This window comes from Cervus canadensis, chromosome 6 (genome assembly GCF_019320065.1).
Source record: "Cervus canadensis isolate Bull #8, Minnesota chromosome 6, ASM1932006v1, whole genome shotgun sequence".
Taxonomy (NCBI): domain Eukaryota; kingdom Metazoa; phylum Chordata; class Mammalia; order Artiodactyla; family Cervidae; genus Cervus; species Cervus canadensis.
The window spans coordinates 18,708,534-18,725,393 of NC_057391.1; the positions used below are offsets into that span (position 1 = coordinate 18,708,534).

Below are 16,860 nucleotides of genomic sequence, written 5' to 3' on the forward strand. Positions count from 1 at the left end.
TTTTTTTTTTTTTTTTTTTTTTTAGAAAACTTTCCTTTTTTGAGAGTTAATTTGACTTAAATTTATTAAGATTTTGATGTAGTGTGGTGTCTATAGATATTGCAATGAAAATGAAACTGCACATTCTAGAAATTTCCATAATCGATGTTATTTCTTTCCAAATCCCTGTTTATCCAAAGGGAACGTGTTGAGAATACCAGTCGCCCAGGAGAAATGCAGGTGACCATTCAAAACCTAATGCCAGCAACAGTGTACATCTTTAGAGTTACGGCTCAAAATAAGCATGGCTCTGGAGAGAGTTCACCTCCACTACGGGTAGAAACACAACCTGAGGGTAAGTCTCCCGCCTGTCTCTCAGCCCCTCCTGTAGCAAGACTGTATGAAGGGCCATCTCATGTATAGCCTGGCATACCGTAGTTGTGCAGGAGATAACAGTGCCTCACTTCTAGGGATCTTAGTGAACTAGTTACAGGAGATCAAGTTAATTGCATCAAACAGCAGCAGATAGTGTATGACAATATAATTCTGCTGGAAGACACCCAAATTTTACTGATTCTTTGGACCCAGTTCAGATGCCATTCTAAAATCTTCCTCTGATCTTATCTAATATTGTTTTCTGCAGTCCTAAGTTACATTATGTATTATTTAAGTTGCAAGATGTATTATTGTACATCTTCCTTGAATTATGGTTATGAATATATCTCATTAATTTTATGGCAAAGACAGAGTATTTGTTGTCCTTTTATTTCCCACCATGTCTAATGCAGTACCTCAGACAGGAAGTAGGTATTTAATAGTTATTATCAGTAGAACTGCCGTGGTCTTTATACATACCATACTCTTCGAAATCTCTTCAATGCTTTACCTTGGACCTGTTGTCTTTTGTGCTAAATAATGTTACTTCCAGTTACATTTCTTAAGATTTTTCCAACTGAAATTAGTGTTAAGGTGATTTACCTCATAAATGTCTTCTATGCCTTGAATTTTGTTTTTTAAACTATAGGTCAGAAATTACAAGAAGCAGTCAAATTTAGAATTAATGCTTTTCTCATGAAGCTTTCTTCTACACTTGTACTTTCTTTTAACACAAGCCATTGTTTTTCTTGGGAGCCTTCTCCAGTTTTCTTTTCCTATTAACTACACTAGTGTTTCTGTGTTAAGAAATTTGCAGTAACAAAAATTTTACTGTAGCCGAGGGGCATGGGCGATAAATTTGAGGAAGCTGCTAACTAGGATACTAAACAGATTAAATGTATTTACCACTGAAACTATGGAAATAATTCAAGGACTCTGCCTGATGGTGGAATAAGTAAAGTCAAGAAGCTGTGAAATTTCACTTTCTAATGCTGCAGCAAACTGTTTACCCATCAAACAGCAACTGAGGACTTCCTCTCCAGGCCCTGCACAAGCTATCAGAGATGCAGGGGACAGGACAGGAATCCTCCCCTTCAAGAATGAGCAGTCAAGATAGGAGGCCATTCACCATCTCTGTAATAGAGCATTAAAGGTCAAGAATCAAACCCAGGCAACAACAAGAGGACCAAGACAGAGCTGGGTGGGGGCTGGTGGTGTTGACTTAAGGAAAGAATGTGTTCTCACTACAGGGAAAGGATGTTGAGTTTCACAATTACTGTGTTCAGATAAGAGCGGGAACAATTTATTAGATTTCGGACTCAATTTTCCTTCATTAATTCCCACGTACAGGTATCATTCATGAGAGAGAATGAAATACAGAACAAGGAACAGTTACTGTAAAGTTAGGTAAATCAAGTCAGGTTCCTAGGAAAACATGAAAGCTGAGGCTGGCCTTAAAGCATTTGGCTTAGAGCAAACATTCTTGGGGAAGGAAACTGATTGACCCAATCCCAAAACTAGGATTAACAGTGTACATGCAGGGTGAGTCATGATGAAAATGAAAGAGACCACTGAATTTGATTCAGTGCAAGGGTTCCATCCTGGGGCCGTGAAACTTCTGAAGGTGCATGAAAATATTTGTGTGTCTGTACATATTCACGTTTGCCTTTGGAAAGAACCTGTGGTTTTCTTGGTCACTTCAGAACCTAAAGTCAGACTACTGAGAACTACAGAACTAAAGGGGGCATTGCCAAGTTAGAGATGAAAGAAGAGATTTATTGAGTGCCTGATGTGTTCCAGGCACTGTACTAAGCAGCAAGATGTAAAGATGAGTAAGACCTCTGTTCACAAAATAGTGTGGTACCAGACAAGGACTGACAAGGACTGGTAAATGGGCAGTATTGTGATCATTTATTCAAGGGAGTTTGATTAAAAGAAAGTAAGAATACAGAGAGTTGGACCATGAAGAAAGCTGAGAGTAGAAGAATTGATGCTTTTGAGCTATGGTGTTGGAGAAGACTCTTTGAGAGTCCCTTGAACTGCAAGGAGATCAAACCAGTCAGAAGTAAAGGAAATCAGTCCTGAATATTCATCGGAAGAACTGATGCTGAAGCTGAAACTCCAATACTTTGGCCACCTGATGCAAAGAACTGACTCATTAGAAAAGACCCTAATGCTGAGAAAGATTGAGGGCAGGAGGAGAAGGGGACAACAGAGGATGGGATGGTTGGATTGGCAGCACCAACCCGATGGACATGAGTTTGAGTGAGCTCCGGGAGTTGGTGATGGACAGGGAAGCCTAGCGTGCTGCAGTCCGTGGCATCACAAAGAGTTTTACATGACTGAGCGACTGAACTGAAGAATATAGATGGAAGGAGCAACAGCTTCTAGGGAGACTGGTCTAGGGATGCACAGTGACTATTAACATGTTTTGGCAAAAGAAGAGTCAGTGGAAAGAGATTTCATCTGGATGTGTTCAGCCTGGGGTGGAGATGGGGGAAGCCAAAGTGTTAGAGTCAGCCCTTGGAAAATATTTTACATTTTTAGCTTTTCAAACCAACTTAAATTTTCACATGTTTTAATGCCACTGTACAGATGAAAGAATTTATTAGCGCCTTTTTTAGGATCGAATTTGCCTACATTTAACCAGCAAATATACTGAAAGTGATTTCAAGGGAATTTGTTCTGTTTTCCTTCCCTTTTAAAAAGTTAGAGGAAAGTTTTCCATAGCAGCAGAAGTGTGACAAATCCCACCTGTCAGGCTGTGCAAAATATGCTCTTAACATTAAGTGAATAACATGATTCATGACTAAATAAAGCAAACAACTGTCAGAATAACCATATTCAGGTTTCTCTACTTTGGTAGCTAAACTAATCTTAAGCTGTCATGCTGTTATTTAAGAAAGCCAGTTTGTTTTACATTTTGTTAGTTTTTTTTCCCCTTTCCTTAAGTCTAATGGATGTCTGTTAACGCTGGCACCAGAGAAATAATTTTCAGATGCAGAGTGTCCACCAAAGTGTCGACACAGGCAGCTGCCCAGGATTTGTATATAAATTGGGACTGGAATCTGACAGTCAGACAAAAAGAATATAGTAAAAAAGGATGTGAACTGGGCAGACGATCAGTCAGTCACTCATGGGGTCTTCCAGTCATATCATCTTTCAGAGGGTCTTGTCATAATTCCCTACCTGATCCTCCTGAGTCCACATTTTAGAGCCAGGAAGGGCTTGGTCCCTGGCTCCACCACTCACCAACTTTTCCTTCATTTGGGAGTGGTTCTTAACTTCTCAGGCTCATCCGTAAGTAGGGATGATAACAGTATCTGTCTCGTTTGGGTTTGTGTGAAGATTAAGTAAAATATAATTTAAATACATGTAAAGCACTTAATGCTGGATTGATAGCAAACATTCAATAAATGGTAGCTCTTTTTAAAATGAGTGTTTATCTAGTCTTGTCCCTTGCTGTTTTTCTTCTGTCCTTGTGTTCATATGTTCATTCTAAAGGCAAATCTGGTCATGTCTTGTCATATTCCTGCTCATAATTTTTCAGTAATTATCTAACACCTACAAGAAATAATCCAAACTCACAGCAGGGCCTTTTCTGGCTCTTGTCATCCTTTGTAGCATTCTGTATCCTGTATCTATTCTGTTTCAGCCTGAACCATATAACACTGTCTTCTCACCTGTCACCCCCATTGACTAGAACAATGTCTCAGACCTTGATGGTCTGAGAAAACTGCTCATTCTTTCTGCTCCCTAAAAGTCTACTTCAGTCCTTCCCTTCCCTAACCACCCTACCCAGAGCAGAATTATGTACTCTCTTCTTTCCATTTTCATTACAGTTGTTGCCTAATCTGCCAGCACTTATGATCTTCTTTGTAACTATATGTCTTACTTCCCTCTAGACTGGAGTTCTCTGTGGGCAGGGCCTCTGTCCATCATTCATTGTATCCCCATAGCCTGTCAAGAGAAGGCTCCTTTCTGTGATGTCTGCCTTTATGTGCTGCAGTCCTGCTACAAAATAGGGTTTTATAAACCACAAGAATTCTTCAGTGTTCACTTTTTTCTTTGAATAAATTTGAGATATTTCACAGATAATTTTTGGTTTTTGAGTCACAAAGAGGGAAATCATTTAATTATATATTATCCTGAAACCTCTTGAGTCAAATCACTTGTTTTCTTAGTTTCATTGTTTTATTGTTTTGAAAACATAGCCAGGGTGCCATTATTGCTGAGAGTGGTCTTGAGGGGTACAATAAATTTTATTTATATCTTGCCATCTTGAAATCTTTCTAGTTCAGCTCCCTGGCCCAGCACCTAATATCCGAGCGTATGCAACTTCACCTACTTCCATCACTGTCACCTGGGAAACACCGTTGTCTGGAAATGGGGAAATTCAGAATTACAAACTGTACTACATGGAAAAAGGGACTGATAAAGAACAGGTATAATATGAAGCCTTTTTTTAATGCATTTATTGGAGTAGTAGAGTTGAAATATATCATACCTGCTTATCTAGAAATCTGAGGAAAAGATATGTATAAGAAATGGTGAGTTGATAAATTCTGTTTCTTAGTACCAAGGTTCATTCTGTAGTTTTTGCCATCAAAGGTCACTAAACATTATTAAGAAGTATTTATCAGCAAATTGCCAGTGTTTATGATAAATTTGCTTTGACTATTGAAATAACGTTCTGTAAGAGGGATAAAAATCTGCATTATGTCAAATATAGAATTTGTGTAGTTAATTATTTGCTTCATTTCTTTTGGCTTGAGTTGTGTGTGTGTATATATATATACACATATATATGTTTTATTTTACTCAAGGATGTTGATGTTTCAAGTCACTCCCACACCATTAACGGATTGAAAAAATACACAGAGTATAGTTTCCGAGTGGTGGCCTACAATAAACACGGCCCTGGAGTCTCCACACAAGATGTTGCTGTTCGAACTTTTTCAGATGGTGAGTTCTCTTCCCGGGAACAGAGTACCGAGCTTGGGGGCCCTGATAGCACAGTAGCAAGATTATGGGCGTTGATACCAAGGTTTGGTTCACATACCAGTTCTGGTAGTGTGACTTCAGTCAAGTCACTTTACATGTCTGAGCATGTTTCCTTACATGTGAAATTTAGATAATACCAGCTTCATTGGGTTGCTGTAAAAATCCATTGAGAGGTCATAGAACATGTAGTACCAGGTACTTGAATAGCTTCTTGGTATTTTATTTTTAGTAGATTTTTTTTATATAAGTGAGTATTATTGCTTGTTCATAGATCATCCAAGTCTTGGCCTTACTCTACATAGCAATTATATTTCCATGCTAAATAGGTCTTTTAACTCCTCAATATTTTGTGACAGTTTATATCTCACTGTTATTTGCTTAGACCCATGACCTAAAGCAGTCGTTTTCAAAGTACAGCTTGCCAATGAAACTGAGTAGGTCAAGACCCACATTTTTTAAAAAGATATTTTTAGAGTAGAACAGAAAATAACAGTTCATTGCACTTAACGTATATATTGTATCCTGAAACTCAGCTAAATCCAAATGTTTCAAAAATGTCTTTTTCTTAAAAATGTGTGTATAAGTCTATAGCCCTTACATTGAATGTATAAACAAGTTTTAAGAGCTATAGTTTGACTCCTTTAAACAAGTGGTCAGACATCACATCACCATTGGAGCAGACTGACATCATGTGATGTGTTGCATCAAGAAAGACATAACTTCATCTATTTCATCTGTGCTGTATCCCTGCCAAAAATGTTTTAAGTATGATCATGATGAAACAACTAGACATACATCCAAATTGGTGGACATTCTGCAAAAAAATAAACTAGCTTGAATTCTTAGAAAATATTAGTCTCATGAAAGAAACAAAAAAGCAGAGTCATTATAGGATTAAAGAAAAGTAAAGACACATAGAATAAAGTAAAACATGTATAATCTTTGATTCCTGAATCTGGGAGTAAAAACAGTATAAAGACACTCTTGGTACAATTACTTAATAATTAGATTGGTATAGTATCAGTCAGTATTAAAAATTAGATATGTTATTAGGTATATTAGATAATAGTTTTGTGCTGATTAGGTTTTAATGTGATCATTGTATTATAATTTTTTTGGAGAATGTTTTCTTAGGAAATACATACTGTAGTATTTAGGGGTGAAGTATCATAATGACTGTAACTGTCTCTCAGCTCTCCAGAAACAATATGTAGATAGATAAATATGTATAAATATAATGAGAGAAATAAAGCAGATGTGGCAGAATATTAGCAAGTGGTGAATGCAGGAAAAGAGTATATGGTGTTCATTGTATTCTTCTTGCCTCTCTTTGCACTTGACATTTTTCAGGATAAAAAGCTGGGAAAAATAAATGCAGACTCTATTTTGGTTAGCCTGTGTTTAACATAGGCTTTTAAATCTACCCATGAGCCACTTTTAACTGCATCAAGTGGGTTGGCATGCTGACTACAGTGCCTGTTGCAGGAACTGAATGTGTCTCAGCGTGGTTGGTTAAGGGCAGCACTTGAGAGGAAGAGAAATCTTGGTTCTTTATACCAGTTGAAACAAATACCTTGGGCAAGTTAACTCCCCTGAGCTGCAGCTGTAGTTTTGTCATCTATAAAGTGAGATAATAATAGAAACTCCTTTGTAGGATTGTTGTAAGGATTAAACTACCTGCCATGTAGGAGCATGAAACAGATCTTAGCTGTGATGGTGGTGGTGATGATGAAAGAGAAGAAGACAGCAACAACAATTATGTTGGTGCCTCTGCAGCTGAGTCAGAGGTTCTTAAAAAGGAGATGACTGAAACCATCCATGGACTTTTTTCAGAACACAAATGGAGAAGTCCTTCTGCAGACCCTCTGAATCTCTAGGTTGAGAGCTCTCTATCCTCTCTGTCCTCCAGAAGACTACAGTGCAGTGGGCACTGCGTTATGTGTCTGGTCACCAAATGTCAGAATGGAAGGGAGAAATTTCCATGTATGGATTAGGAGAGAAAAGCTAAAGTCAGCATGTTGTGGTTGGAGAAGAAACTAATCAGGTTTCCTTAATTTTTTTTTTTTCTTTGTATAGTTACTACAAAAGAAGACACTGGAGGGCATATGTACAATAAACTTTGAGATACCCTGTCTTCTGTTCTAATATGTGAAAAACTAGTTATACAGCTGTTTTGTAACTAATAGTCCCAAACCTCTCACATCTGAATGAGTATTTCCTGCTATATAGTTGCCTTCAGAAGCCAAATGGTTGCTTAACTGGACTTCCATTGTCTAACAACTCTTTGCTCTCCTTGAAACTGCCTTCAAAACCAGTTTAGGAACCCCACAAGAAAGCCAAGGTCATTGATCTGTGTACATCACACTTTGGACTTGTAATGATACTACCCAGCTGATTCACTTCCCATATTCATGAGGCTCATTTCTAGAAAATGTATCCCAAAATAAAGATATGCTATTCCCAAGAATATTCAGAAGAATACATTAAAAGTTCAGAATATAATTGGGCTCTAGAAAAGTTTACAGTCACCGTCATATCCTTGAATATAGTATCTGACTTCCCAAAGGTATATCTTGACATGGGTATGGATGTGTATATGTGAATGTGTCTCATTTTAAATGACTTATATATGGCCACACCTTATCCAAATACTGATCAACCAACCAAACACTGTCAACCTTATCCAAATACCATCAACATGAGGACACTGGCTCCTGGGTTAGACTTTCAGGTTGCATATCAGTGTTTGAGATGTGCATTTGTGTAAGGTCTGGCCAAGAACAGTCACATGATGTAATTGAAATTAAAACTTTTTTTTCATTTCCTTTCTGGTTTTTTTTTTTTTTTTTTTGGTCTGTGCAGTTCCCAGTGCTGCTCCTCAGAATCTGTCTTTAGAAGTAAGAAATTCAAAGGTAAAACTTTATATTACTGTTGTTCATTTTTACTGGTAGCCTGTTAGGCCTCAGGAGGGCTTATAAAGAGGGAGATTCTCTATCAAAACAATCATAATCAAGCAGAGAAATAAAGTGACATAGATATTACACTTGCCAGTTTAAAGCTGGACTTAGACGCCAACTTTTGCTTATTCTGTTTAATTTTACTGCCCTTCTCTAATGCCAAAATTACTTTAGCCTTTCTGCAAGTATACTGCTATTATTATGTGAACCATGGCGTTATAGACCTTAAACATGCAAAACCTGGTGATGCGGTTTATCATACCGGAGCCATTTGTACTGTGAGCTGAGCCCAGAGTGAGTCAAAGGCAGACATCTGTCCTATGGTTGCATTGCTGTAGCCAGCTCTCCTGGGCAAGTTCACTGTGCCCTGAAGACCACGTGTGCCTCTCAGATGCCCAGAGCCCCTCCTGGGCTGCATTGACAACTGAGACAGGCAGTCCTTTGAAAAAGTCATCTGGGACTCCTTCTCTTTTAAGAAACAGTCAGCTGATAATTAACAGTCCCCTCTTTGAAAAGTTTTAGACAGAAATTATCTAATTTCACTCTTCTTACAGTAGATGTAGAAGAGAACCTAACACCGATTTACTTCCTCATCCACATGCCTCTGGCCTCCTATTTTCCTTCAGAAACTTTCCTGAGACTTTTGCCCAGTATCTTCATTCTAGCAAAATAGATCAGGTGCCAGAGTACACTGCCCGCAAATACAATCTCCCCATTCCATCTTTGAGGGGTTTAAAATTTAAAACTATCTTTGAGTGATTATCAAATCGCTTAGTAATAAAACTCTGAACACTCTGTTGCCTTTGTATTCCTTCTCTTACACAGTGAATTCAGGGTAGTAATACATAAAATAGGACCAAGATTTGGTATATTGTCTTTCCCTATAATCTTGTGTTTCCTAGAGTATTGTGATTCACTGGCAGCCGCCTCCTCCAGCTGCACAAAATGGACAGATTACTGGCTACAAGGTTCGCTACCGAAAGGCTTCCCGAAAGAGTGATGTCACTGAGGCCTTGGTGCCCGGGACACAGCTGTCGCAGCTGATTGAAGGTAAGCTGCCTTGCATGTAGGCGAAAGCGTGAAGATGGTGTCTTTCTCAAACTTTGAATTAACGCTAGTCTAATGACTGCTCTGGGCTGTTGACTTACACAAATCAAAAATTGTTTAAAAGAATTTGTAATAGTTCGGTCAACTTCTGACCTGATAAAAATTGTAGAATACAGTCTTACAGGTTCTGCCTGTTCTGTGGTGAACTTATTTTAATGTATTATCCATGTAAACAAAGCTACATAAGCAAAGAATCTACTCAATCTAGGTGGTAGCAGAGGCCTACAAAATGATTTCTTCTAACACTGATACCACTTGGGTATCTGTGACCTGAAACATTTGTGAATGGCCACAGCCACGCAATAATCATTCTTGCTGCTACAGATATGATAAAGTTTTAGAAAATTCTGTCAGGCATAGCTCTTTTGTATGGTTTTGCCTTTATGTGAGACAAATCAGATGGACCCTAATCCATCTCTAGTATAGCAGTCAGAGTTATCCCCTTCCTCCTTTCTTAAGTAGGGGAAGTAGAGTTGGCTTTGCGAAAGCAAGTTGGCTTTGCATGAGAAGCGTTGGAAGAGAATTTTTGTTCTTTAGATGTTAGAATTGTGTGAAGAAAGAATAGAGACAGATGCCCCTCAGAAACCCTTGGGGTTTCCTAGCAGAGCTGGTAGAAGAGACCTGAGAATTAGAAGTCTTGGCATTATTATCTAAGCCTTGAAAATTAATTTCATCGCCCTTGGGGAACTCTAAACTTTGTTTACATTCCTTCCCTCATGGCTAGAGATGACAGGATTAGAGAAGCTTGACATCGGCTACTTTCCTGTGTCTCCAGGGGCCAGATTCTTGATATAACCAAGATCTGGGGCAAAAAAGTATAATGGGTCTTCCCTTCTTTATAGGTATAGGGTTTCAAAAAATTGAGAGAGCCATTGACAGTGAAAAACAGTCCTCCAGTAAACCAGCAAGGTTTCTCCATACTCCTCACCTCACAGATGGGATTGACTTCTTTCAAAATAGGAGAAGGTGAATGTTTATCTTCAAGGGTATCTTTCAGTTTTCTCATTTCCTCACTTGGACCCCACAGCTCTAAGCTGCAGCAGATAAATGTGACTGCAGGAGTGTTGCTGAGAAATCTCACCAAAGGAGCATTCCTGCAAAATTGGTCATGGATGTTTTTAAAAGTCAGTCTGATTATACTCCAGACACAGATGAATACCATTTCCCAAAGATGAAGCTTGTATTCTGAATATTTAATAGTAGGTACTTATTATATACCAGGCATGGTTCTTGATTCTAATAAATAAAAATATAGTCCTTTCCCTGAGGAGACTATCCATTTCCTCAGTGAAACATTTGCTATATAAGCAAAATACCACTTTCTTAATAAAAAATAGCCTTTTGTTAATCAAGAAAATTCTTGGATTTTAAAATTATATTTAGATTCATTCATTCATTTAATAGACTTTATTGAACTTTTATTGGCATGCAGTGGCACTGGGTGTATAATGATGAGCAAAAGGTGTATGTGCACTTAGCCTGTCAGTCATGTCTGATTCTTGGCAGCCCCATGGACTGTAGCCTGCCAGGCTCCTCTGCCCATGGAATTTTCCAGGGAAGAGTACTAGAGTAGGGTGCCATTTCCTACCCCAGGGGATCTTCCCAACCCAGAGATCAAACCTGAGAAGGGAAGGTTGTTATTCTCTTGAGTGTTAACTTGAAGCTGATAAGTATTAGAGGAATAGTATAGGTTCCCAAGATCCTGTATTGAACAACAAATTACGGGATTTTAAGGTTTAGCCAGTAATTGTTGTTTCTTCTTTTTGTGCTGCGTACAGCACTTAACGCACTCTGCCGTGTCTCTATAATGTGAATCGAGTGCCTTGGTTTTAGCCTGCGAGCTCCGTAGGTCACCTGGAGGGAGGGGAGGTCAGCCTCTGTACTTAGCCTCGCTTCACCTCCTCGTGTGCACTCTCTCCCACTCGCCGTCACTCTTACCTTCCAGTTCCTCAGAGGAGAGGGAGTGATAACCTGATGGTTGAATTCTTCTCAAGCCCCAGCTGAACCATGTTTGCTAATATCCAGACTGTCGTCGGTTAACGGTTACAGATGCCTGTGTGGCCCACTCTGGCACTTTCCGTGTGTGCAGGGAGGGGAGGGGGGTAGACTGACTGGGGCCCAGCTGTTCTGTTTCTCTTCCTGTCTTGCTGTTTGCTTCCTTGTGGGCCAGCACCAATCAGGACGGGCATGCAGAGAGCAGGCCCACCTCTCCTCTGCACCATGTGACAGATTTAGCTGAGCCAGGGCTCATCCTGCATCCTGGCCAACCTCTGTCTCAGTAGCTCTCTCTTAGGAATTTTTGTACTAGTTTCTGGCCAATGATCCTGTTATTTGAATAATGGGAGGTGTAGGATAATTTTTCATAACCTTTATAAGACCTTTCACAGTATCTGGTATCAGCGTGCTCTAAAAAATGTATGAATGTGAACTGTACACTCAAAAATGGCTTAGATGGTAAATTTTATGTTATATGTATTTTAACACAAAAAGAAAAAAATTGACCGTTTCCCCACTTTGTAGACTTTTACATGTACATCTTTGTTGCCTTTGATACATTCTTATATCGTGTACTTCATTAGCTGATAGTAAAAAATATGAAAGACTGCATAGTAAAAAGGCTTTATTCCTCTTTTATTTATTGTATATACTTATGAGCAAGTAGGTTGTTGAGAAATAGATTTCTAGGCCATATTTGATGCTTAAAATGTTTCTTTTGTGGTTATGGGGTGACCCAGAGAACAGAGGTAAAGTGGTAGGAGTTACACCTCTGCATTATTTTCTGGTCTTTGGTGTCTTCTGAGACCAACTCACTTTGTTCCCTTGTTGTAACTCTTTCATTCCTTGGGCCTGTTTTTGGTCTCAGCCTCCTTAGTAACAAAGTGAAAAAGTGAAAGTATTAGTCGCTCCCTCCTGTGCGACTCTTTGTGACCCCAGGGACTGTAGCCTGCCAAGCTCCTCTGTCCATGGAATTCTCCAGGCAAGAAGGGGATCTTCCCTACCCAGGGATTAAACCCAGGTCTCCTGGATTGCAGGCAGATTCTTTACCGTCCGATCCACCAAGAAGCCCATTTTGCCATGCTCTTCTCCAGGAGATCTTCCCAACCTGGGGATGTAACTCACATCTCTTATGTCTCCTGCATTGGCTGGTGGGTTGTTTAACCCTAGCACCACCTGGAAAGTCCTCATTTCTAAGGTGTCTTCAAGCTCTTTTAAAAAATCTAAAGTCTCCTGGGAGCTTTATTTATTTTGTTTTCCTCTTGGATTGTTGGGCTTCCTATCTAGAGATAGGAGCTCCTCTGTGCTGTATTTATGTATTGCTTGTTCTGTATTAACTTTAACTGAAATGTTATCAGGATAGGGGTGGTGGTGATGTTGGTAGTTTAGTCACTAAGTCGTATCTGACTCTTGTGACCCCATGGACTGTAGCCAACAGGTTCCTCTGTCCCTGGGATTTTCCAGGAAAGAATACTGGAGTGGGTAGCCGTTCCCTTCTCCAGGGATCGACCCTGGGTCTCCTGCATAGCAGGCAGATTCTTTACCGACTGAGCCACCAGGGTGGTAGCTTTGTACTAAGATGGTGGGTGAGATACTTACTTTAAGGGGAGATTTTAATCTTTTGTTTTTCCAAAGCTCTTGTTTGACCCCCTTTTTTTAATTGTTTGCATTGCAGGTCTTGATCGGGGAACCGAATATAATTTCCGAGTGGCTGCTCTGACAGTCAATGGTACAGGCCCAGCTACTGACTGGCTGTCAGCTGAAACTTTTGAAAGTGACTTAGATGGTAAGAGCAACAATCAGCAGGATTGGAACAGTCTGGGTACTAACTGAAGTCAAATGAGTCAAGCTATAAGGCATAGATTTGGGGTGTATGTGGCTTAAATCTGGATTTCAGTGGATTATTCTGCTGTCATTCCCCGTAATACAGCACGTCCCCTAGAATGTATTTTTTATAGTGGCCTTTTGAGAACTGTCCCTGTAAGTAGAACCAGAACAAGTAAAAATGTGCAAGTGCTTTAAGTCTGGCTTTTTCACCAAGGCCATGGAGTAGGTGGATGATCTCAAAGTTAAGGTTGCACCCTGTAGACTGCCCTTGTTTTAGTTACAGTTTCCCTTTTCTCTTAGTCCTAGTGACCTCACCCTTTTTCTCACCAGTGTATTCAGTGACTCCACATGCGTGTGTGTATGTTGTGTTTATCAGAGCCAAGTGCTGCACTTAAAAGGCAAAAGACCTGGGTACTTAATGTAATGCTTTGTTTACTGATTTTGAAATAGAGATAGGCGTTTATGCCTTGAGATAATGTGTGTGAACGATACTGCAAATTGCTACCTTTTAAAGTCTCTTAGTCTCCCACCATTTAAATCAATTTGTGGTTCTAAGTTTCATATTTTCCGACTTACCATATTAGTTTGAGGAGTAAATAACTGATATCATCACTGTCATGTGAAACTTGATCACCTGTTGACAGCAGTCTTCTATTTAGTGTGCTATGCTTATCTCATTCCACGGGGTAGAGTGTGGTAATCAGCTATGGGACCAAGAGGAGTGGGCAGCAATTGAAAGACAGTTTATTTTTCTCCATTGGGAAGGCTCTTGGACCTCTTTGTTTTTCCTTCCAAATTATAATAATACTGCAGTGTCTTGTGTTTCAGGTTGTTTGAGTTGGTTTTCTTAGGCTGCAGTTAAACTGTGGCCATACTTCACTATACATACATATTCTCTTTGAAAATTCTTGGCCATAATGGAAAAAAAAACTTAGCCCCAGATAATTTGGCAGAAACCTAAACACCTTGCCCCAAGGACAATGAAATGTTACAAAGGAAGGTGGATCTGAATCTCATCTTGCTCTTCTTCTCTCCTTCCCAGAAACTCGTGTTCCAGAAGTGCCTAGTTCTCTTCACGTCCGCCCCCTGGTCACTAGCATCGTAGTAAGCTGGACGCCTCCAGAGAATCAAAACATTGTGGTCAGAGGTTATGCCATTGGTTATGGCATTGGCAGCCCTCATGCCCAGACCATAAAAGTAGACTATAAACAGCGCTATTACACCATCGAAAATCTGGGTATGTATGCTCAGTAAAGGAAGTAACTGCACGTGTGATTTGTTTCTAACTTTTTATTGTATATTTTATTTTTATAGAAAGCTTTAAAAAATAGTACAATTTTTATTCTTCACCCAGGTTCCCCAGAGGTTAACATTTTATCATACGTGCTGTATCTGCTGTGTACCCAATGTGTGTGCTCAGTCGTGTCTGAATCTCTCCAACCCCATGGACTGTAGCCCATTGTAGCTCCTCTGTCCATGGGGTTTTCCAGGAAAGAATACTGGACTGGGTTGCCATTTCCTTCTCCAGGGGATCTTCCTGACCCTGGAATTGAACCCGTGTCTCCTGAGTCTCCTGCTTTGCAGGCATACTCTTTACCACTGAGCCACTGGGGAAACCCGTTTCGTCTGCTGCATGTACCTGGTTTGGTTTTGTTTTTTTCTCAGAACCATTTGAGAGTAATGTTGCCCCTCCACCCACTAATGCTTTAATGTCCCTTTCCTTAAAATGAGGGCATTTTCTAGTATAATCACAGTGCCGTTATCAAAATCAGCAAATTAACTGTGAGGCAGTATCTATAGACGTCATTTATATTTTGTTAGTTGTCTCATCAATGTCCTTTGTAATGAAAGAAAAACATTGTTTTCTGGTGCAGGATCACATGTATTTAGTTAGTGTGTTTCATTAATATTCTTTCATATGGAATAGTTCCTTGATTTTTTCTTTTATGACCATGACATTTTTGAAAAGTACATTTATTCTTTATAGAATGACCCTTAATTTAGACCTATGTAATATTTCATCATTATATTCAGCGTACACATTTTTGGAAGGAATAGCATAGATGCATGTGTTCTTGCCAGGAGGCAGATGAGAGCCTAATGCTAGTGACGTTAACTTTAACCACTTGGTTAAAATGGTATCTTCAACATTCCTCCTCTATAAAGTTATTTTTTTTTCCTTCATAGCTAAAAAGTACCTTGTAGGGAAATGCCTTGAGTCTTTGTAAATATCTGGTTTCTTGTCAAACTTTTACTCAGTATACTGTTTTAGCATCTAGTATCATTATTATGGTGTTTCTCAAGTGGTGATTTTCTAATTCCATTATTTCTTCTGCATTTATTACCTTTCTTTGATAAAGAAGAGCTTTGCTTCTCTTCCATACTGAAGGAATGGCTAATGGAAATCTCTCTATAACTAGTTTTTCTGTCCATTTGACATCTCCTGTCTTTCTTTGAGCACTTTCTTCCTTTTTGACTCAATATAATATGTTTCAGGCTTATCTGGTATTTTCCTAGCTTTTGCCCTTGAATCAGCCATTGCTCCTGGTTTCTTTTATAGAAAATGATATTTGGAAACCAGTATTTGAGCACTATTCATGCTCATTTTTACTGGGGTAGAAATCCTGAGGAATCTATTAAAAATGCTACTAAAACTATAACTGAGTTTAAAAAGGGCACAAGGTATAAAGTAAATATGCAGAAACAGTTGTATTTCCACATACTAACAGTAAGCAATTTATGTGTGTGTGTGTGTGTGTGTGTGTAGAAAATCTGTATACTGAAGAGTGGGAAATGATTGCTGAGAAAAGTTAAGACTTGAATAAATGGAGATACCATGTTCATGGATTAGAGGACAGTATGTTATAATGACAATCCTCTCCAATGCAATCTCAAGTAAAATCCCAGTAGACTTTTTTCCTAGACATTCATAAACTTGTTCTAAAGTTTATATGAAAAAAGTGAAGGCTCTAGTATAGGCAAACATTTTTTTAAAAGAATAAAGTTTAGAAGACCCATAATATGTGATTTCAGGGCTTGTTATAAAGCTACAGTGACTGAGACATTGTGGTAGGGTTGGTGTAAAGGCTAGGTGTTACAGATCAATGGAACAGAAGTTCAGAAATAGATATATGCTCAATTGATTTTTGACAAAAACATTGAGATAATTCAGTGGAAAAGAAGATAGTCTTTTCAACAAAAGGTGTGTGAATAATTGGATAACTCTGTGAGAAAGAAAAGGAACCTTCATTGACCCTTATACCATACACAAAAACAGACCTAAATAAATAACTAAAACTATAAAACTTCTAGTTGTTGTTCAGTCGCTTGGTTGTGTCTGACTCTTTGCAACCCCATGGACTGCAGCACGCCAGGCTTCCCTGTCCATCACCATCTCCCAGAGCTTGCTCAAACTCATGTCCATTGAGTCAGGATGCTGTCCAACTATCTTGTCATCTGTTGTCCCCTTCTCCTCCTGCCCCCAATGCCTCCCAGTGTCAGGGTCTTTTCCAGTGAGTCAGCTCTTCGCATCAGGTGGCCAAAGTATTGGAGTTTCAGCTTCAGCATCAGTCCTTCCAATGAATATTCAGGATTGATTTCCTTTAGGATTAGCTGG

General features: G+C 39.2%; 1 protein-coding gene across 4 annotated transcripts in view; it reads left to right on the forward strand.

Annotated features, from left to right (window-relative positions):
• Positions 1 to 16,860, forward strand: part of NEO1 (neogenin 1) — a 218,571-nt gene that overhangs the window by 160,649 nt on the left and 41,062 nt on the right. For all 4 annotated transcript variants that reach the window (XM_043471016.1, XM_043471017.1, XM_043471014.1 and 1 more), the window contains exons 9-15: positions 180 to 334; positions 4,651 to 4,799; positions 5,181 to 5,319; positions 8,221 to 8,270; positions 9,218 to 9,365; positions 13,093 to 13,203; positions 14,287 to 14,481. In XM_043471016.1, the coding sequence (XP_043326951.1) occupies positions 180 to 334; positions 4,651 to 4,799; positions 5,181 to 5,319; positions 8,221 to 8,270; positions 9,218 to 9,365; positions 13,093 to 13,203; positions 14,287 to 14,481 (947 nt within the window). The remainder of the gene's footprint in view (positions 1 to 179; positions 335 to 4,650; positions 4,800 to 5,180; positions 5,320 to 8,220; positions 8,271 to 9,217; positions 9,366 to 13,092; positions 13,204 to 14,286; positions 14,482 to 16,860) is intronic.